The sequence below is a fragment of the Balaenoptera borealis genome (genome assembly GCF_965194805.1).
Source record: "Balaenoptera borealis genome assembly, chromosome: 12".
In the NCBI taxonomy this organism is placed as follows: domain Eukaryota; kingdom Metazoa; phylum Chordata; class Mammalia; order Artiodactyla; family Balaenopteridae; genus Balaenoptera; species Balaenoptera borealis.
In genome coordinates, this window is record NC_138869.1 from 33590822 (window position 1) to 33614513 (window position 23692).

The window sequence follows — 23692 nt, forward strand, 5'->3', positions numbered from 1 at the left end:
GACCTAATGTGGTCTTGCCCAGGGAAAGGGTAAAAAGCATGTTGACTGGGCAGTCACTTATCTTCTGTTTAGAATTCTCTGTATCTCTCTGTGAACCTTGAGTACAGATATGTAAAGAACATGGATATTCTTTAAACAAGGCTAGAGGGAAAAGAAATGAAAACAGTTGTTTGTTGAGGGTGGTAAGATTATGGCCTCATTTTATTTCATCTTTATGATCTTTTTAATGTTGTTTTAAGTATCTTTTCAATATAAATAAGAAGAAAAAATTTTTTAAAGGTTTATTACATATCAGATGTTACTGGCCTCCAGGGTATTTGAAGTCTTTGGAGATAAACCTCTCAGGATGCAGACAGCCTCATTCAATCATTCTAGCAAGGCATTGTGGGAAGCACAGAGTCCCAATGGAGACAGTGTTCTCACAGAGTCATAAGGGCCTTAAGAGGTAAAATAACGTGCGGTGTATATTAAGAGTATGAACAGTTTCCTTTCATCAAAAGGTACCAGGGCTGTCTTTCTGAGGAAGCAGAAGCCACCCTGCGGAAGAATTGTAAGATTTGGGAGACATGGAGATAAGGAGTCCGTGGTAGTGGTGACCAAATATGTTCACGTCTCCTTTCACCCAGGCATGTGGTTGAACTGTACTTGTGGTTCCTGACTAGTCATGGCTGTGCACTGTGTCACTTTGGGACTGAGCATCTAACTTCTGGTGCAAGATCCTGCAGAGTTTTCTTTTGCCCTGGCATGTCTCCTAGCGATGTTTGAGCTCGTGGTTACTCTGGCCTCCTGGATGCCTGAGTAACAAAGGCGGACAGAGCTGATCTACTGGCCCACGGTGGACCAGTAACAGGCAGGAAGTTTGTTGTTACCAGCCACTGAAATTTGGGGGCTGCTTGTTATCACAGCAACACTTAGCTTAATCTGATCATATAAAGGACAAAGATATTCAGAATAGAAAACGATATTAAGTAAGGTATGAGGAAACATTATACAGAGCAAAAAGGTGATTTTGGTTGGAGCCTGGAAACGTTAGTGAGAACGGGGAAAAACAAATTGGAAAGAGCTGCGAGCTACCATGGCAAGCCTGGGACTTTGGGCTAATTAAGAGAAAGCAAACCTTGGCAGTGTGTCTGGGCCTTGCCTTTAATTCATTGTGTTATTCCATGTTCTACCCCCAAACTGAAAGTTTTGCAGAACTTATATTTAAGGGAGGGACCTTCCTGTAAAACCTTGACCAATCTTAAGAAACAAACCACTTTGCTGGTGTAATATCCAAAATGATGCCTTTTCTCCACATGGTGGCCATTCTGTGAAGTCCATGTAGCTGTCTGACTGTGGTCCCTCACCCCTGGACCTTGGTTCTCTTCCTGGGGCCTTGTACAGTGACTGATAGGAACTCAGCATTAAGCATATTTTATTGGGGTGAAGAGAATCTCTCTGCCATGAGGAGATGGCTTGATCCTCTGTGTCAGGTTTGTGTATTTCATTGCTCTATGTTATCTTTTTCTCCAGAGGGTGATGAAAATGAGTTAAGGTTTATAAAATGTTTGAAGAGGCATCATGAAAAAAAAAAAAAAATCTCTATGAATTAGATGGTGGTAATAATAAAGTTAGAATTGAACCAGAGATTGGTGAAGGAAATTCAGTTTGATTTGCATCAAACAGGCTTAATGCTGTGAATGACTGGTAAAGTTAAATCTTATTTCTCAAGTTCTTAAATATTCCCATTTGTAACCAGGGATTTAATATCATTTTAATGCAGTTTTTTACATGTGAATTAATATAATAAATGTCAGTGTTGAATAGAATAAGGTCACATTTTACTACTTTGACCAGAAGTGTAATCTTCCAAGATTCAATTTTATTACTATTATAACAGTCATACTGGATAAGGTCACCAATATTTCTTTCCAAATAATATAATATATGACGACAGATTTTATACCAACTTTAGTTTTTGTAATCTGGATTTACATTCTGAAACATGTTGGCAAAGACATACCATAGACATTTCTTGGTCAAATGGCAGCCTGGGGAAGACGTTTCCCTCTAATTTATGGGAAATTTGAAAATGGATAAATGAAGTAGTTGAAATGTAGCATTTTCTTGATCATATTACCCCTTGCTTACAGATAATTAAATTCTTGAGGGGTTTAGTCTCGCGCTCGAAAGGGAAAGGTGATGTTTAAAGACCTTTCAACAAGTGAAACGAAGAATTGCTCTCTGTTCCCTGGCTGTGTGCGAGCCAGCTGGCTTAGCCTGCACAGTTCATTTGAGTGACATGTTCATTGAATCAGAAGAGTTCAGGGTTGTCAGGGATGGTAAAGGGCAACTAGCAAAGCCATTCACCTTGACCCTCCTCTGCAGCATTCTCACCAAGTGATCAATCTCTGCTGGTATCGCTCCATTGGGAATAGTAAGGGTACCTTTCTTATGCCGTTGTTGCGAAGATTTAATGAGGGAATATGTGGAAAGTGCTTAGACCCATGTCTGCCACGTTATAAGTGTTCAGTAAATGCTGCTGTTTTTGCTATTAGGAGTATTCTGTGGGCCACCACCTCTGGAGACAGTGTATTTCCATCTTCATAGACCTCTCACTGTTAAAACACTTATTCCTATACTGAGCCTAAAGCTAACTTTTATACTTACTAGTTGGTTGTAGTTTTGGCTTTAGGGATCATGAATAATAATGATGATGCCAATAGTTGCTTATTAACATTTACTGAGCGCTTACTATGTGTCAGTCTCTGTATCCAGTGCATTGTCACATTTAAAAATCATTGTAGATTACTTCAGAATACTCAAAAGTAGTAAGAATAGTATAAAGGATGCCCATTTACCTTCAATCAGAATCAACGGTTATCTTGATTTTGCCATACTTGCTTCATCTATACTCTTCTGATTTTGCTCAAATATTTTAAGGCAGTTCTTAGAAATAGTTTGATCTTAACTCTACATACATTGGTATGCATGTTTAAAAACTATAGAAATATCCTAATATAACTAGAATGCCATTATCATATTTAACAAACTTAATAGTAATTTCTTGATACAATGTTACATTCAAGTTTCTGTGATTGTTTCAAAATGTTTCTATCATCAGTTGATTAGATCAGACTCCAAATAAGATCTTCACAGTATATTTGCTTATTTATTTTAGTACTCTTTTAATACAGTATTTTTGTGACATTGACTTTGTTTTTTTCTTTTAAACTGGGTCAGTTTTCCTGTAGACCATTCTGTAATCTGAATTTTTCTGTTTGCTTTCCCTTGGTGTTATTTAACTTGTTTCTCTACCTTTTGTGTTTTGTAAAAACTAAGTTAGCTCTAAGGAGGGTTGTGGAGTAGTGTAATTACTAATGACATCTGACTATTTAAATGAGTATCAAATAAAAGTTTTTAAAAATTAAATATTGAGGGGACTTCCCTGGTGGCGCAGTGGTTAAGAATCTGCCTGTCAATGCAGGGGACACGGGTTTGAGCCCTGGTCCGGGAAGATCCCACATGCCACAGAGCAACTAAGCCCATGTGCCACAACTACTGAGCCCGCGCGCCTAGAGCCTGTGCTCTGCAACAAGAGAAGCCACTGCAATGAGAAGCCCACGCACGGCAACGAAGAATAGCCCCCGCTCGCCGCAACTAGAGAAAGCCCACGTGCACCAACGAAGACCCAACGCAGCCAGAAATATATTAATTAATTAATTAAGTAAAAAATAAACAAATATTGAGTTGCTCCCTTGCTTTGGCCACATTTCAAGTGTAGCTTGTGGCTGAAATATTGGGTAGCATAAGCGTAGAACATTGCCATCCTCGCAGAAAGTTCCGCTAAGCAGTGTGGTCTAAGGATTATTTTCAGATCCAAGCATTTGTAGTAGTGCCGTATGCTTCATATCACATCTTGTAAGGAGGCACAATGTCTGGATGACCCGCTCTTAGGGTCCTGAAATTGATCAGCACATTTAGGTAGTGACACCCTGGTTCCTCCATTATAAAGTTCCCATTAACCTTTTATCTGAAGCAGGAGTTCTTAACCTTTTTTGTCAGGGGTCCCTTTTGGCTCTTTGCAAAACCTGTAGCTCTCTTCTCCCAATAGTTTTTAAATGAGGAAAATTAAGTCTGTAAAAACACAAAGGCAATTGATGTTACTGAATAAAGTTCGTGTAATATTAAAGAGCAAATTTATGATACAGTGAAATATACACTACTTAAGTACATAGTAAATAACCAGAACCGGTGGCAGGTATAATGACTGCTAGAATTTTGTAATGCTCATAGAGCTGATGAATCATTGTGGAGTAAATAATATTTCAAGGTATCTGCAATAACCATAAAGTTATCACTTTATATTTTTAAAAATATGTGTGATAAACATTATGAAAAAATCATAAGCACTACTGTTACAGTGGTTTGTTGATTACATTTGTGATTTAAGGAAATGTAAAATTTCAGTTAGAAGTTAGTGAAAACAAGTAAGCACCTTTTTTTTTTTATCTTTCATCTTTAGGTATTCCCTTTCTTCTCTCCATGTATCTTCCCTTAAGTGTCCCTGGAACTCTACCCCCCACTCCCCACAGGTTAAGAACCCCTGACCTAAGCCCTAAATTATCCATTAATAATTTTACGTAACTCAGTTGTCTCATTAGGGGTTGAAAATGGTGGTTTGTGTAAATCTGTTATTCCTTTCACTTTTAGAGCTGAAAAACCTTAAATAACTTTCCATCTCTGGAGCTGTTTGGTTACCTTGAAATATACAGTTCAAACAGAATGAATACCCATTTTGCAGATGAGGTCACTGAGACTCAAAGAGTTTATATTCCCAAAGTCAAATTGGTAAAATGTGGTAGAAATGGCACAGGAATCCAGATCTGGGGCACTCCACATCACACACACTGGATTCAAGTTCTCTCCTCTTCTACCACTTACTAGTTGCTTTCTGTTCTATTGTTTACTTGGCAGTTAACCTGCATCTTCTCTCCTTCCTAAATGACGGCCTTTCCACTGCTATAGTTTGAAGCTAGGCCCTTGTTTATTCCTTTCCTTTTTCTCTGTTCTCCCATATCTATGCTTATTCCTTCTGTGAATGTGCTATATACTGTCCCTGGTGGTTCCCAAGTTGACAGAAAACTCCATGAGTAGCCTTGCCAACAAAGATCAGAGTGAGAAATCGCATCCCTCAACCCAATACCAGACTTGCATTCACAGTCTGAGATAAAAATGTGTTTTGTGGAAACAACATTTCTCTGTCGACTCATCTTGAGCTTATTCTTAACAAAAATTCCCAAGCTGTTTTCACATATGCTGCTGTAAAGTGAAACTCTTCCATCTTGTAGTTTAGCAAATGGTTGGCTGGATGTGGGGAGCTCACCCACTTGGAAGACTTCTCACGTTTAGATTTGTCTGAGGGCAAAACTTAGGAAAAGGAAGACAACCCAGAGAATTTTCCATTCGTGGGTATGAAACATCATCTAGGAGAATAACGATCTACCTTTTACTTATTAAAGTAAGATAATAGTTTCACTTTAATTCATTTGTTGATTGGTCATTTATTTCAACGGACATTCATTCAAATAGTCATTCACTCAGACATTTCATCAAACCATCCACCCATCCACCCCCCCACCCACCCATTCATTCAGTGTTTAGCAAGTGCTTTCTGCCCAGGAACTCAGCTGGGTACTAGGAAACATGAAAAATTGACTCCTGCTCTCAGTCCAGTTTATATTCTAGATAGGAAGTAAGTAAACATAAGGGGATACTACAATTCCAGCGTTTGAAATAGGTTCTGAAAGATACAAACATATGAGGAGGTACGGAAGAAGGGTGCTTTAAGTGGAATGGACAAGTCCCCTAAGAGGTGACATGTGAACTGAGACCTAGCCAGGGCCTTTGGATTGAGGGATGAATAAGATGTGGCCTTTGTTTTTAAAGAGCTTTTAGACTGGTGGCAGGTGATGCCCTATGGAAAGGGCCTATCGTAGAGCATTGTGAGGGGAAGGCTATAGCTATGTCTGCATCTTCTTTGTTGTCTCAAACCAAGGATTTTGGCAGGAATTTTGCTTGTTGTTCCTTATCCATATGAAATAGAGGACATGCGTGGTATTGACCTTACTGTTATGTAATCCCCTGCCTTAATAGTTGTGTACAAGAGAACATTTGGTGGAGGAAACTTAATGCTTAATGGCAGAATTAATGATGCATTCAGGGGTCAGGAGGTTTGATAACATGCAGTTCTCAACTAAGCTATTCAGGGAAAAAAATAAACCGTCAACTTTATTTTTGCCAGACAGTCTTTTGGGGGAATTCAGGAGCATATGACAATAGGTGTACCCTTCCTGGACAGAATATTGGACGAATACATCTTTTTAAAGCCATTTATAGTCCTTGAATTTCCTCAACCCACTCTCTCCTGCTATTACTGAGATGCACATTGAATATGACACTAGTTCCTGGCACAGGTTTTAAATTTGTGGCCCATTAGCCATAACTTTTATTTGCCCCACCCAGTGTTCTTCATGAATTTAAAGTACAGACAGTCTTCCCTGGGTACAGCACTGTGGGATTGAAAAATGGTCATGCAAACAGGAACCGTGGAAAGCAATCTTAATCATCAATGGTGAAAATTACGATGGTTCCATGACCTTTAAAATTTTCATCAAAACACTTCAAACTATTCTACTGTCTGTTAAAAGTGTATAGGAAAATAATAATATTAACACTAATACTTATACAGCATACTAATACTGGTACAGTGTAATTTCAAACATTAGAAATATTAAAAATTAAAGTGCATTTTTTTTCCTTTGGAAAACACTTATCAAGAGTAGTTTGAACACCACTTGCCTTCTTTTTATGGTAGTATGGCTTTCAACACAGACTGAGCATCTTTTCTGTGCCTTGGCAAATTGTCATACTCCTTTCAATTTCCAACTTTTTATCCTAAGTGCTCTCAATGTGGTAGAATACAAAGTTTTTTTTACAATGTTGAGTTTTTTGGTGGCATCACTTCCTCTGGTACATCTTCCATCTTTTCACCATAATAGCTTCGTACATTTTTGTCAGTAAGTTTGCCTTCACTGAGCTCCTCTGGCTGCAGATCTCGTGAACAGCAGCATGGTTCCAATAGTCTACTGTTTCTCCTGTAACTTCGTTTACATTCAATTCACATTTCACTTCCCGCATTATCACTTTTTGGTTCTTTGTTGCACTTTCATATTTGTTGGCCAATTCCCTCTTCTGATTGTCTATTTTTATAAAAAGCCACCAAGGTTTAATCAGTGGAAGACCAGTAGGCAACACAACTGCATATTTTGCTGGCTGTGTGTGACTGAGTGACAGACGCACAGTGACGATCACTGACAGACTTTGAAAAAAGTGACATGGGATGCAAATAACGTTGCAAATCTATCATACTAATTCCTCTCAATTTGAATTTTCCTTTTCTTCCCCCTTTTCCTATATTAAGCTGAACCAGATGAGATTCTGACTAAGAGTTTCTTTTCAGAGAGAGGCTTGTGTTTTTTCCATATACAGACATTAATGATGATGGAAGCTCTCTACCCTGTGGCATAGTATTTGAGATTGTAGCCTACTGGAGGAACTTGTAGTCATCAACAAGAAATGTGTGACACATTTTAGCAAAGATTGTGATTCAAGAAATTTTAACTATCTTTTAAGTGATGATGGCAAAGATGGCGGTGATGATGGTAACGTCGGTGATGAGAGAGATTGAGGCCAGTGTCTGATTCCCCATGCCAGAAGACTGTTGGGTGGCAAAGATATGTTTTTAATATCTGAGCATATAAAGAAAATGGGAGTGAGTTTTAGGATCCTGCAGGAGCAGTGACAATATATAAACGTAAAACTCTTATAGAATTGCCAGAACATCTGTTTCCACAATTTTTGCTTTCCTTAGGCATGCTTAAATATTTTTTTTTGATTATATACAAAATGAAATTCAAATATGTAGAAATCTTGAGTTTAAGTTGGTATTTTTGTAGATCCTTTTAGATTATTCGGTCTCCTAATTTAAACATTAGGCAAACGGTATTAACTGCTGTGCTGTCTGAACACAGACCTTGAAAATGACGGGCCGAAAAAAGTTACAAATTCTAAATGAACTTAAATATTTTAAATATTTTTACAGGCTTGTTTTGTGCTTTGAGGGTTTTTTACTGTTAAAAATTATGTTTTGAAAAAATTCAGACAGTTACAACTAGAGAGGAAGAAGAAATAATAACTAATTCCTAGACCCTGACTCCAGTGGTGTTCTAAATTGTAATGGGGAAGGAAAATAGAGATAATTTGAGAGAATGGACTGTGGCAAAATAAGGGTGAAGTTTCAAATGTGGAATCAGTGAGGTTCTAGGTTCTAAATGATAACACTGATGTTGGTGAGTAGTGGTATTTAAATCACATACGCAAGTTGCAAAGAGGGGTATGCTGAACAGTGGGAGGTTTTTAAGGAATTCACTTCTGTTGACTTTGTTTTTAAGCAACCATTGTTCAGCTTTTACTTTATGGTCTGAAATATGCTATTCTTTAAAGGCAAACAAAACTCCAAAACCCCCCAAACCTTATAACACCCTCGTAAAGTTGGTATAAATATTAACCCAGCATTAACAATGACATTAAGCTAAGAGATTTGAGGAAGAAAGAGTGGCTCAGAAGGAGTTTCTTGTCTGAAACTCTCTATTTCTGAATACATTTCTTCTATTATTATTGTTTTAGAGAAGTCAGAGCCTCTTCTGTCATTGGCAGTTGACTTTATTAGGAGAAGAGTTTAAGCAGATGGAAAGAACAAAACTTTTTTCCCTTTGCAGGCTTTGGGGGTTTAGTAAATAAATGCTGAGCTATATTTGCATACAAATCACTATCATGAAAAAGCGTGCTTTCTTGACACTCTGGCAATGTTGTTCATTGCTGACATTTTTTTTTTTTTAATTTTTTTTTTTAAAGAATTGCCTTTTTGTTTTTAGAGGCTGCCTGATTAACTTATTCTATTTTGGAAGTTACCAGAGTGACATTAAAATGTCTTTTGCTTCCTGTTTTGGAAACATTTGGAAATCACTTGCTACTTAGAGTTTTCACTCTTGTTTTTTTTCCCCTCCTAGAATTTTCTGCATTTGTATTGTTGTTAATGATTTAGCCCATTCTTTAATTTTGAATGGATCACACAGTCATTTTTGTGTCTCGCTGTCTTTTGTTGGAAGAGACATGTCTTAAATTGTTCACTGCTGAATCAGATTAAAATGACTTTAGAGGTAGGCTATTTAAAAAAATCTTTAGTTTGTCTTTCGTGGAGGGTTCATTCTCATGAACACATTGCTCAGACACAGAGTAAACTTTTTTTTCACTCTTCAGGAGCGGGTCCATTAGATTCTAAGCTAAAATGAATGAAAGTGTAAGCCTGTTTTTAATCACTCTTGGGGACGAATTTCAGATAATTCTGCTAATTTAAATGAGTGATTCTTATCTTTGTTGGAGTCAGGAGACTAACAATTTTTTGCATGATGAAGACCATAGGAGAACAACACACACAGACACACACACACACACACACACACACACGATTTTGCAAACAATTTCAGGAGATTCACAGAAGCCCTGGAGTCCATCTACACACCCAGGTTAGGAAAGTCTGTTTAGTTGGTTCTGGGAAATGTAAATTCAGGAAGGTAGGGTCTCTAAATGGTGAGCCATAAGACATAGCCTACCTTCCCCAATCTCCTAAATTATATCACTTTCCCAACACCTACTCAGGCCAAAACCCTGGAATCTTCTTTGATCTCCTTCTTTCCTTTGCCTCCCACCCCACATCAGTAAGTCCTGTTGCTCCTGCCTCAGAAATGTATCTCACATTCTCTGCACCTCCACTGCCACCACCATAGTTCAGGTCTGTTTTGAATCTCTCATCTAGTCTCCAGTAAAGGCATCCCCAATGCCATTCAGCTTTCATCCTTGCTCTGATTGAATCTTTATTTATTTTTTTCCCTACACAGCATTTAGAATGATCTTTCTAAAAGAGAACTCAGATTCTGTCATAAACCTCCACTCCCCACTAGCTGAAATGTTTTAGAGGCTTCCCCAGGCACATAGAATAAATCCAAACTGCAAACCAAGGCTGCGGAGAGCTTGCACACTTTCCTGGCACTCCAGATAGGCAGGCCAAGCTTGTTCCCGGTTTAGCAGTGTTGGCTTGGAATGTGCTTTCCTTTGCATCAGTGCATCTCTGTTTTTTTCCTCTCAACCCTTGTCTCTTCCACAATAGAGACTGCATTTTGATCTGTTTCTTGCCTGTTGTTTGTTCGCCCTCTAGAATGTACACCTTTGGAGGGGAAGGGATACATATGGCTGGTGTGTGCTGTATTCTCAGTGTCTTACACATCACCTGCCAGGTGGAATGATCTTAATTAGTTCATACTTAATGAATAAATGAAAAACATACGAAGTCCTAAAAAGTGTTTTGTCTTTACCCTTTCCTCCAAAATTTGGCTTTATGGGCTTCCTTTAGTAATTCACTGAGAAGGTCGTTTGTTAAACACTTGTTGAATACTTTCCACTATGAAATATTCTCACATCATTTCTCTCAGATTGCTAACTCACAGAGGATGGGCATTTTTGGGGGTGGGTGGTTAAATTCAGAATCTGTGAGAATGCCAAGTAAGTATAATTAAGGCTCTCTTTCTGTTTTTTGAAAGAAATAATTTTTCTGTCAACATTTATATTTGTCACAGAAGACATTTCATCACTGTCATTAAAAGAGCATACAACATTGTTATTCTCAGATCTTTCCAAGCTCCAGTGAGTTAATGGTCTACAGGTTTTCCACTTAAAATGTAAGCACCGCCTTTGGTATGTGAAGGGAAAGGCATCTTATATTTATTGTTTGCTATGCCTTTAACTGGGTGTCTTATTTTTTAAATTTTTTTCCATGGTAAAGGATGGACTGTTTTATTTAGACTAAAAAAATTATTAATAAAATTTTTAAATATTACTTTCCATTTACAGTTAATCAAAAATATTGGCTGCATTCCCTGTGTTGTACAGTACATCCTGGAGCCTGTCTTACACCCAGTAGTTTGTACCTCCCACTCCTCAACCCCTATATTGCCCCTCTCTCCCCCTCCCCACTGGTAACCACTAGCTTATCCTCTATATCTGTGAGTCTGCTTCTTTTTTATTATATTCACTAGTTTGTTTTATTTTTTTAGATTCCATATATAAGGAGTATCATGTAGTATTTATCTTTCTCTGACTGACTTATTTCACTTGGCATAATGCCCTCCAAGTCTATCCAAGTTGCCTGGCAAATGGCAGAATTTCCTGCTTTTTGTGGCTGAATGGTATTCCATTGTATATATATATATACCACATCTTCTTAATCCATTCATCTGTTGATGGACACTTAGGTTGCTTCCGTACCTTGGCAATTGTAAATAATGCTGCTATGAACATTGGGGTGCATGTGTCTTTTCGAATTAGTGTTTTTGTTTTATTCAGATATATACCCAGGAGTGAAATTGCTATGTCATATGGTAGTTCTATGTTTAGTTTTTTGAGAAACCTCCTTACTGTTTTCCACAGTGGTTGCACCAATTTACATTTAGCTGGGTGTCTTTTAGATTAGGAATTCAGGGCTTAGCTTTTTTTTAAGTGCATTTCCCTCGATTATTTTCATGTAAGTAAGTTGAGTCTGGTCTGGTTCAGTGGTCTCTGAGAAAGATTTCTTAGATTAAGCAATGAATAAGCACACATGCCATCTGCTCTTTCATCAAATATTCATTAAAGGCCAACCCTGCATCAAACGCTATGTATGGTGCCAGGTGAACCTGACGGCTAGGGAATGTTTCATATCTTCTAAGAATGTGCTACCTGCTAAATATTCCCTTTTAAGGTCTTCTTCCTTCTTTCTATCTCCCATTTTCTATTTCTTTTCTCCCATTAAGGAGTCTCTCTGTTCTATATTTATAGTTTGGCAGCTCTTTGCTTTCATGTGGTATCTGAACTGTTATGTTAGGTTGCTTCATTGGCTTGTCCAACTGCGCTGAAGATCTGATGGGAAATGGAATTTTCAATGGCTCTTTAGGGGCATAAACAAACCTGAAGTTGGAATCCATGCTTTCCAGGACCTGATAGAACTTGCCCTGGAAGGATGCTATCTACACGGGAGCTTGGGTTTCGATCTGGCCACCCCATGGAAGTAGAAACTCAACGTGCTCTCTCCTTATTCCCAAACTGGGTAGAATATAAATGTGTACATGGTAAAGTGCTGTTAAATTATTTATCTTGCTTGTGGTTTTCCAGCAGCTCTCCCATGAATTGCAGATCTTTAGCATTACTTTCTGATCTATACTAGACAAAAAAGCTTTTCACAGAGTTTTTGTAGTGATTCTCACAGCAGAGTGTATGTGTAGTTTTAAAAAAATTTTTTTATATCACTCATTGGAAATGATCCTTAAATATTTCTTTCAGCTGCTGAGCATACTTTATTCCTCTTCTACTGAAATACTTCTCCAAGTCTTAACACCTAAGAGCGTTTTTACAACGTTGTCATTGTGGTGTGTTCTCACCCCTATGTTGGCACATTATGGACAGATACTTCTGCGTGGCAGTAAATTTCTTTTTCAGTACTCTCCTAACCAGAATGATTTAAAGTTCTCATACTTCTGTATATTTGCAGGACCATACCAATAATACTGAATTTTTGTAATGGTTACTCAGAGACATTGTAAGACCTAGAAATGATTCCGTATCATTAAGGAAGGGGAAAAGGGAGTCTTGGAAAAAGTATTTCTTTTGCTTTCTAATTAAAGAATGGCAGATCCTTTGTATAGATGCTGATATTCTTCCTTCCCTCATGGCAGCTAAATCTAATAAATCTCCCCATTCTTCCCTCCTTATCCCTATCAAGGCCTCAGAATCCTCTTCACCATACTGTTCTAAGCAGCTACACAAATTACTTGGAGTGAGCAAAAGAGATGAAACCCATTTAACAAACTTGCTGTAGTCCCTGGGAGAACAGGTGATAAGCAGAGCCCCCTACTGACCTGTAGGGCTGGTCCTGGTCCTATTCCTGAAAGCACAGTGACATTGCTGGTTGCCTTGCAGAAGGAAAGAGAGCTTTGAGGTCTCACACTGGCAGTTAAATGCTCTAGTTTGTAATTGACATAATCACTTTTGCTCACGACTCCTTGGCCAGAATTCCTTGAGCTTCACCCAAGCACAAGGATAAAGGAAGTATAATCCTGTCATGTGCCTGGAATGGCAAAAATGGAAATAGTGAGCCAGTTTTACTAATGACTGCCATATTCCATTCGATGTATTTTAATGCTCAGCTTCTCAGCATATTTCACTAAGCGGAAGGTCCTCTTGCTTTGCTCATATGATTAGTAGGATATTTACTCTACTTTTTGGTTAAAAAGCTGAGATCTTCAGGCATCTCTGTGTGTAGGTAAAGGAGGCTCAGTAGTCCCAAAATCCTCTGGAACACTTGTCGTATGCAGAGTTCTACAAAAAATGAACAAAAAATTAGTCTTACTGTTTAAAGAAAAAAAAAGGATATGAGAAATGCTGCTTAGTATCTCTCTCTCTCTTTTTTTTTTTTTAAAGGGAAAGGTTTAAGCACTTACCCTGTCTTTTTTTTTTTTTAATTAATTAATTAAATTTTAAATTTATGGCTGTGTTGGGTCTTCGCTTCTGTGCGAGGGCTTTCTCTAGTTGCGGCAAGCGGGGGCCACTCTTCATCGCGGTGCAGGGGCCTCTCACTATCGTGGCCTCTCTTGTTGCGGAGCACAGGCTCCAGACGCGCAGGCTCAGTAATTGTGGCTCACGGGCCTAGTTGCTTCGCGGCATGTGGGATCTTCCCAGACCAGGGCTCGAACCCGTGTCCCCTGCATTGGCAGGCAGATTCTCAACCACTGCACCACCAGGGAAGCCCTCTCTTTTTTTTTAAGTCAGAATACACATTAGTACATGATATATCCTGATGAGTCCTGCTGTAAAGAAACCTGTTTTACCTCATTTCATTCAGTGTTTCTTAATCTTCTTTGACTACACGATATTTTTTTTCTTGTATCGTGTCTAATAACATCTCATGGAAGCAGTGTCCTAGGGAACCACTGTAGTAAATAGTGCACTAGGTACCTGGAGACTTTTATCACCTTGGGAAGCATTGAAACAGCATGGACAATTTTACTGCATGGCCCAGGATTCTCACTTTATAACTGTGTGACCTTGGATATATAGTTTCACTTAAAAAAAAATTTTTTTTAAATTTATTTTATTTTTAATTTTGGCTGTGTTGGGTCTTCGTTTCTGTGCGAAGGCTTTCTCTAGTTGTGGCAAGTGGGGGCCACTCTTCATCGCGATGCGCGGGCCTCTCACTATCGCGGCCTTTCTTGTTGCGGGGCACAGGCTCCAGATGCGCAGGCTCAGTAGTTGTGGCTCACGGGCCTAGTTGCTCCGCGGCATGTGGGATCTTCCCAGACCAGGGCTCGAACCCGTGTCCCCTGCATTAGCAGGCAGATTCTCAACCACTGCGCCACCAGGGAAGCCCTAGTTTCACTTTTTTTGACCTCTGCTTCTGAACCTGGAAAAATGGGGGTGATATTATCTACCTTCAATGCATTGCTGATTATCACTAGGACATAATAGGTAGCGCACAAATGTTGTATATTCTCTCCTTCCCTTACCGATATCATTTACTTTCCCCCACATATTTAGTTTAATATAAGCATGTAACTTTTTTTCCAATTCTGATTCTCTTAGGATAATCAATATAGGATTCTTTTGCCTTGAAATATTCACAGACTATGTGAAATTTAAACCAGAGAATCTGCACCAGAGTGCATCCCGGCTGCGGGCTCTTCTTTCATTTTACTTTCTTTGAAAGCCACCCATTTACTTCTCCGTATGAATATGATTCTCCCCTCTAAGCATCCAGATCAGTGCAGAAGTTTGGGGATTGCTCAGGGCAGATCTGCCAGGGGAGAGATACCTGATTCCTCTCCCGCAGATGACTAAGGACTTGTATCTTTGGCCCAAAGCATTCTCCAGGACACAACATGAGAATTCTAGAAGATACTTGTGAGATGCTTGCATTGAAATCCAGGTATGAGCAGAATGCTATCATTATCTTAATTACATTGTGCTGGAATTTATCATACTCTGGAAATTAAATTTGCTTAAAATTACATTCATGCCATTTATGCTTATGGTTGACGAATATTCTATGAAGTCTTCTTTGAGTTACTGAAGTGGGTTTGTTAACATCCCATAAAGAAAGGTGTGGCCCAAACTGTCAAGATGCTTCTTTAGAATTGTATTGGTTCATTTTTTGGACAATATTTCTACCTTTCTGCTTAAAAAAAATCACAGAATTACCTACATTGTGAATAGTACATTACTTTTGAGATGCCACCTACTTTGATTCAAAACTCTGCAACTGTGCTACTTAACTCAAATAACTTGAATCTTTTCTCAAAAATACCTCACAGTCATCCTGGTGGTGTTTTTTGAAGTGACATTAAGAATTATTTTAGGGCTTCCCTGGTGGCGCAGTGGTTGAGAGTCTGCCTGCCGATGCAGGGGACACGGGTTCGAGCCCTGGTCTGGGAGGATCCCACATGCCGCGGAGCAACTGGACCCGTGAGCCACAACTGCTGAGCCTGCGCGTCTGGAGCCTGTGCCCCACGACGGGAGGGGCCGCGATGGTGAGAGGCCCGTGCACCGCGATGAAGAGTGGCCCCCACTTGCCGCAACTAGAGAAAGCCCTCGCACGAAACGAAGACCCAACACAGCTAAAAATATATAAATAAATAAAGTAGCTATTAATTAAAAAAAAAAAAGAATTATTTTAAACATTTGCAAGGACTAGGATTATTTATTAGAGCAAATAATTCATTACACGGGGTCTGCAGAAGTCTGCAATGCAAACTGGAAAGTTCCTTGTTTGTCATTAAACTACATACTGATCTGCAGTAGAGATGAATACAGACTCTTCTTTTTTTATAGTTCAGAAGAATGACTAATTCTTCATCATATTATTTGATGTCGACTTACTCCATATTCATATATACACATGCTAATCAGCTTCATTGGGATCAGTGATATTTTGATGGTTTGATTTATTTTAGTGACTTTTCTGTTCTGAATCCCTAGAGTAGATCAGATTTGGAAAAATAGATGGGAGCAAGTCTGAGCAACTCTGAGAATAATATTCTGCTGTTGTCTTTAATTAATCATCTGAATCAGTACATTTTCATTTCTGTGTCACGACTCTATATTTAAATATTTCATATTTGTCATGGAAATGCTCATAAAATTCTTTTTTAAATCATCAGTTATTATCCTTGATGAGCAAATTTCAAACTTATCAAATTTTTTGGAATAAAAGTGTAGCAACATAATGATCATTTGATATTGTTGGGACAGTTCTCACTTTTACAGCATCTCATTTTGTTCTTGATTCCACCAGACCTTTGCAGTTGTTTTTGTGGTTCATGACAGTTGTTGGCTATCAGCTGGGGTACCTTAGTTCTCTTTCACTTGGCTCCTGTCTCCAGTAGCCTAGCTGGACTTTTTCCACAGCTTGTTGGTCTCCGGGTTCCAAAAAGACAGAAAAAAACAGAAGTTGCAAAGTCTGTTAAGGCCTGACCTTGGAAAGTCACATAGCAACACTTTTATCACATTCCACTGGTCAAAGCAAGCCACAGGCCAGTCCAAACTCAGTGGGAAGGGAAATAGACTCCAACTTTTGGTGAGAGGAGCAGCAAAGTCACTTTGCAAAGGGGCATGTAGGATGGGAGGGATTCTTGTGCTAATATTGGTGAATAAGCTACCACAATATCTTTAGGTGTTTCATTGGTGTAAAGATTCCATTTCATTTCTTTCTTGCATTGTGTGTATTCTGAACTGGCTGTGTGTCAGCAAGAGTTCAGCACAGGGTCTGGCACGTTGCCACATCACTTTAACATGGCAAAAACACCCTACATGTTCATGCAAAAGGACGGAGACAGTCACTTCTGGGCTGGTGGTGAGAGTGGAGAAGAAGAGGGAAAGAAAAGGCATTACCCAGTTTCTGGTAGTCCTTGGTGATATAAATGATGCTATGAGAAAGTCAATGGCTCCCAATAATTAGACTGTCCAACAAGCAATGGGATTTTCAGTGTGTCCGACAGCCTGACTCATTGACATAGACTGTAATACCTAATCTCCCTCCTATCTGTCAACCCAGGGGAGCTCAAGTTACCTTGAAGAAACTGAAGCTCAAAGCTGGAAAAGGGCAAAAATTCAGGCTCTGCATCCCTCTTACTTCCTCCCGCTGATAAAGATGGTTTTCTCATTCTTGATCCCCTTGTTCACAGTTCCCTGTTAGAACAAGGGCATACTCAGGGCTTCCTTTGCCCAGCACTGAGGCCTCCTTCCACCGTGGGGTTGTACGTCCCCTCTGCTTTCTTCATTTGAGGCTGGGTTTTTCTCAGGCAGTTAGCAGTTTTGCACAGTATGTTTGTATTTCATGAAGTGTGATTCTCTTCCATGAACAGAAGGACTCTGGGAATGGAGGGCACACTTTTAATGAGAGGACCGGCAGAGACTGAGTCATGAAAGCTATACAAAGTGTAACATCACAATGCTATGCTTAATAACATGGACTTCGGAATCAGACAGATTTGGGTTGAATTCTAGTTTTAGTCTCCTACGGAGTGTGCTGTCTTGCACAGATTTCTTATTTTCCGTGAGCTGTAATTTCCTCATCTGCAAAATTGGAATTATAATAGTCCTCCATTGGTTTGTTGGAAAGATGAAGTCAACGAGAGTCCATATATAAATGAAACGGTGATTTTGGCCAAAGGAAGAATACCCGACAACTTTCTTTGATGCATAAATTGCTAGGCCATTGTCAAGGATAGATTTTGGTCCAAATTTGGAGAAATAGTTTCTGATTTTAGAAAATGGAAATGCAGGACCATACTGAAAAGTTTGTCTAACACCCCTAGGCAGAGTTAGATCCTGCCTTCTCTATGCTCCCACAACATTCTGTACTGATTTCTATCAATAGCACTCATCTCTCTGCGTCGTATGATCTGTTTGTGCTACATGACAGTTTGGGATAATAGAGTGTGAACACTTCAAGGTCAGTTACTCTGTCACATTCATCTTGGCATCCTAAATTTTCACACAAACTCCAGACTGAAAGGAGGCTGTAGTTGTGGGATGGATGGATGAGTGAGTTGCCAGCCAACCCTCCGGTTGGTTCACTCTCCTGTTTGTAAAGTCCACTTTAAATCTCATCTGCACTAAAAACTCTTCTTTGAATTTCCTCTGCTATGAGAAATCCCTTTGTCGACCATAGGAACTAAATCATAATTATTGACCTTCTCTTCTTTAAAAAAAAACTATTATTACTAAACGAATGTGTCTCCTTTAGATTATAGGGAGAGGCCAGATCCCATTTGATAATCTCTTTCACAGGCTTTCAGACATAGTGAGTACTGGATAAACATATTAAATTCAATTGAGTAGATTACCTTCTTTGAGGGTTATCATGCACGTTAGCTAAAAAGTCTCTTCAGAGGTGTTAATTCTACGCAAAGAGGACCCAGGAGAAAGTGTGTTCTTGTAGCCCATGCACAATATGGGATTTGCCCGCTAACAAGGCGTAAGAGTCTCCAAATTAAATTATGTTGCACCTGTGATATTACCTTAAAACAACTGGCATATAAACAGTGGCAGTAGAATTTCAAGAGCTGTCTGCTGTTCTTCAAAATTACTTTGCTTGCCCTGAGTAGCTTGTCTAAGAACACCATGGAGCACATGGTACCCACCGTCTTCGGGTAATATGGTATTTTCTTCTAAGGCTTGTGCACTTATTTTGAGAAAATAATTGTATTCTCAGAAGAATTTGTGAGTAACACACTGTTTTGGTGCTCTCATGTGTTTGCAGATCACATGCTTCATTTTTCCATTTGGTAGTGGCAGAAACTCCTTGAGTTGTGATGGGGTGTAATACTCGTGATTTATCTATGTGGTGTCAATACCACAACACATTTTATGGTTGTGATTAGTCTTCAAAGGCATCAGAATTATTACAGAGTCATGAAAATGTTCTACTGTGTTCACATATTTTTCTTAGAAAGGTAATTTTTTTAAGATACATAAGATTTGTCCAATATGCTATTAAGATAACATTGTAGTCCTCAATTTAGGAAAAGAGGAATACCCTCCCCCCTATACTTTCAGTTTCCTTTACTTAATTTTTTTCTGATGTGATTCCTCTAAATCAGGGGCTGACACTCCAAGGCCCACCGGCCAAATCTGGCCAGGCTCTTCTTTTTGTATATAAATGTTTCCTGGGATATAGCCACACCGATTTGTGTTTGTATTATCTATGGCTCCTTAGGCATATGGCCCACCAAACCTAAAATATTTACCATCTGGCCCTTTGCAGAAAAGGTTTGCTGATCTGCTTTGAATTCTTTATGAACCTCTTTATATTTTCAGGTAGCCGTGGGATAATTCATCCCACTCAGAGGTTCCGCATGGTTCCTCTAGAACCCTTGCCTTACTCAGGTGCCCCAGGTCCCCACTGCATTGGGCAGCCCTCTGTGCTTCTATCTGTGCCCCGATAGTACTGCGGTTGTGTATTTCAGTGCCTGTCTCCCGGACCGGAAGGCCAGGAACACCTTCTTACTCTCCTTTGCTGTTCCCAGAGCCAAGTACAGTGTCCATACTTAAGTGATGCTCAGTGTTCATTGAAGGAACAGATGAGTGACACGTCTCAGTCAATGTAAAGCAGCATTTTAATAGATACAGTTTATCTGAGACTCTTGAGTATTCTAGAAACTACTTCTTTCTAGTTATAAAAGGGTTTTTAAAAAAGGCTTTTACCTTCATAATTTTATTTCCTTTCGGCTCATGTGAAAATCAGTTTATGTTAAAAATGAGTTTACATTTCTCCAGCTTTCATCTAACATTAGTTCTAACCATGCTAGATCTTAAGGATAAACTTCTTTGAATTCAAAAAAATATATTGCAGACTATCTCAATCTTGTATAGATGATTGAAAAGTAAATGAATGTCATCTCCATTTTGTCAGGGTTTTAGTACTCAGAGGTGGCTGATACAAGGGTCTGGTTTATTATTTATTCTCTCATTCCAGCAAGACTTACTAAGTGTCTCTGGTGTTGTAGGTGGCCGTGAAAGAGCAATAAACAAGACAAAGCCTTTACTTTTGTGGAGCTTCCTTTCTCATCTGGGTACATAGTAACCAGCCAAGAAAACTGCCAGCTGGTGGCAGGGGGGGCTGTGAAAAGATTAAAATAGGGTGATATAAGAGTGAGTAAGCAAGTAGCAGTTTGAAGTCCCTAGCAGTTCATTGTTCTTTTGAGAGAGTGGCATTGGAATTAGGATCTGAATGATAAGAAAGAAGCTGGCCATGTGAAGATCAGGGGGAATTGATCTAGGCAGAACAAATAACCAGGACAAAACCCCCAAATCTGAGAAGGAGCTTAGTGTGTTTGAAGAACAGAAAGAAAGCAAATATGGCAGATGTGTAGTATGCTAGAGAGGAGTGAGGAGAAACAGGCTCAGGAGGTAGGTGGGCATTAGTCAGGATGCAGCCTATGGTAAGGCTAAGGCTCAGGCTCTTGTCTTCTCTGGTTGTAAAGGAACTGAGGGAAGACGGTTGATGCTGACCTTCTGATGCCCCATTAGTGCCCAGCATGGCCCCAGGGAGTGTGACGGATAGTGAATCTGCTCCTGGCCAGGTCAGCTACTCACACTGCAACCAGAGGCTCCAGAGCCGCACCGTGTGTAATGTCAGACCCAGCTACCTCCTCCGTGTAGGGTGATGTGGAACCCACTTGTGTGGCCCTTTCTAGGCTGAGATGGCTGTTTGGCCATCCTCTGGGTCCCAACAGAACAAAGACAATGATCTCCCACATGACCACCTGCAGAAGTAAGCACCCTTGAGAGTAATCTCCATTTCATCTTATTTTTTGCATCAAAATGTCTGTGTGTGATATGCAGATAAGATGACTTTTTAACAAAAGGTTGGGTTGCAGGGAATATTATGTCAGGACAATGTTGCCTAAATGGGTTGCTGAAAAATATTCACCTAAATGAGAATGTGCTTAGCCTGTTGAAATCTTTTGTGATACGTTGTATTTCTATATTAATATTCAGCTACAGTAAAAAAATGTATGTGATGTATCACCCTGTGGTTAGGTATGTACAGGATAGAACATCTCACACGTTCCACCGTTTTGGTTCCGTTCCATAAACAGTTTGATTCATTAAACTTGGGTCAAGCTGATTCTTAGCATCGGGTAAAAAAATGGACAGGTAATAAGATACAGTTTTTTATGGCATTGAAAAAAACCTTTCAGATGTCATTGATATTACTAAAGTAACGTTAGACACAAAGATTGCCAGATTCATTCCACCAGTTTTCACAGTAAGCAGTTTTTTAAATAGAATGTTATTCCCTTCCCCACCTAGTTGCTGTGTGTAGACATAGCCAACCACAGTAATTATGAATATTGTTGGAAGCTTGCAAAATTGTCATCTTGCTGTGGTTTGGTGAAGTCAGAGCCTAAGGGAGGGTGTAAATTAAAGCAGGAAGGAGGAAGATGGGGAAAGGGCTCTTTTAACAACAAAAAAAGCAACTCAGTGGGAGTGGAGGCTGGCAATCTGCTCAGAGGAAATGAAAGGAAATTCTCCATTTCTAAATGGTTCATTGACCCATGATAATAAAGCAGCCCTGCCAAAGAAGGATAATTATCTTTTTAAGTATCAGATGCCCTGTGGGTGAAGGCCTCCCTTCTCCTCTCTTGAAAAATGAACTCAGATTAAACAAATACTCGTTTTCCTAGTTTACCTTTGACATGAATTTCCTGATTATGAGCAAAATTAATCAGTTTTCCCTCTCTTTTTCCCCCTGTCTTATGGAAATCAGGCCCGCCCAGCTGAGCTCAGTGCATTTCGCCTTGGGTCCTCAGTCCTACCAGTAGTATGGTGGGCTAAAATGCTTGATATTCTGGTGAGACTAGCAACTGCAGACTTGTGGTTTTATTATGCCCCTTAGCTGCTTGGCTCAAGGCAGAAGCATGCTCTTTTAAAACAAGAAACAGAAAAGAACATTTGCTTTTTTTCTCCTGCTGGTACCTGAAAACTGAACAAAAATTAAGGTAGCTTGTGTGTGTATACATATGTATGTGTACATGTCTATATGTGTATACCCATACATTTATGAGTTCAGATACAAAAAGAAACTGAAACGTTGTTGATGATGTGACGCTGAATGTTTATTTGCTACCAACAAATGATCAAACTTGCATCCTTTTTCTCTAGAATTTGTTGTTTGTTCAGACCAATAATGTAAATATGTTAATTTGTCTGACTAATAGAATACATTAAGATGGTTTCATTTGCACAAGCAGACAACCCTTGTTTTAAATTAATGATTTACCTTCAACTGCCTTCTTGAATTCTTAATAATCAGTTTGAGGAATGCTTGTCATTAGTTGCTTAACCGTGTGGCACATCTCCTTGTTATAAATGAAGTTCACTGTACATTTTCAGAATCTCTATACTCCTTTTAAAAATAAAATACTGTTGTCTTTTGATTACATATTTCTCTACAGAGATTGCAATTGAAGTTTTGATTGTGACGCTCTTAATAGAAAAACCAATTGAATATTCCAGTTGCTTTTCCAACCCAGGGCCTTTGGCTGCTTGAGAAGACAGAGCTTGAGAATAGGGGTCAGGAGATAATGGTCCAGAATAGATCTTGCCTTGTGGCATAATTATTTCAGCCAGCACTTAAGTCTCTCTGAACACTGATGTCTTTTTCTCTTAAGAGAAATTCTTCAGTGCGCCATAGCTTCTCCTTTAAAGTATAATTAACCATGTTTGTAAGCTCTCTTTGAACTCCTTGGAGTTCAGTGGTTGGTAAATATTTGTTCTTTTATTCCTTAGCCTTTGCGAGTTCAGGCCCTGGGCCAAGGGGATTCAAGGCTGTGGGTATAAACTTCTTGGTAAAAATGGTCCCTAAAGCAAGCAGAGTGTACCTTAACAGACCTCACTGCAGATGTCCTCGTGTGTCCCCTCCGGCCAGTGGAGCGCTTCCGAGACCTGCGTCCCAATGAAGTGGCCGACCTGTTTCTGGCAGCACAGAGAGTCGGGACGGCGGTGGAGAAGCATTTCCAGGGCACCTCTCTCACCTTTTCCGTGCAGGTGAGTGTATAGAGAGCTCGCTCATCCAGGGCCACCCTGCTATCCACAAGGCCCCGACGTGGGCTTGGTGAACAGGGTAGAATATCAGCGGAGGCAACGCGCGCGGGGGCGTTGACCAAGCAGCTGGGAGTATTGGACGTGTGATGTGTGTGGTGAGCATGAAGACATTCCAGATCTTTTATTGGAACTGGGGCTGGACATGTCATTTTGATGCCAGGATAAATATGTTTTGAGCCCTGCTCTATTCCTAGGGGAATAGAGATATGCAGGTTAGGTAGGGCCTCGCCCTCACAAGGCTGACCTTTTTGATTCAAGCCTCAGTGATCGATTATGGATCGATTATGGTATGAAGCTGGATTGACTGAGTGTTCAGTGTGGCCTACTTCCTGGTAAAGAAGCTAGACCCCCAATCACTAGAGATCTTTAGGCCGAGTTTGAGCCAACGCTTGTCAGTGTG

At 39.6% G+C, this 23692-nt stretch overlaps 1 protein-coding gene across 13 annotated transcripts in view; it reads left to right on the forward strand.

Annotated features, from left to right (window-relative positions):
- FHIT (fragile histidine triad diadenosine triphosphatase) overlaps positions 1–23692 on the forward strand; it is a 1491711-nt gene that overhangs the window by 1193227 nt on the left and 274792 nt on the right. For all 13 annotated transcript variants that reach the window (XM_082344847.1, XM_082344840.1, XM_082344849.1 and 10 more), the window contains one exon: positions 23090–23235. In XM_082344847.1, coding sequence (XP_082200973.1) covers positions 23090–23235 — 146 coding nt within the window. The remainder of the gene's footprint in view (positions 1–23089; positions 23236–23692) is intronic.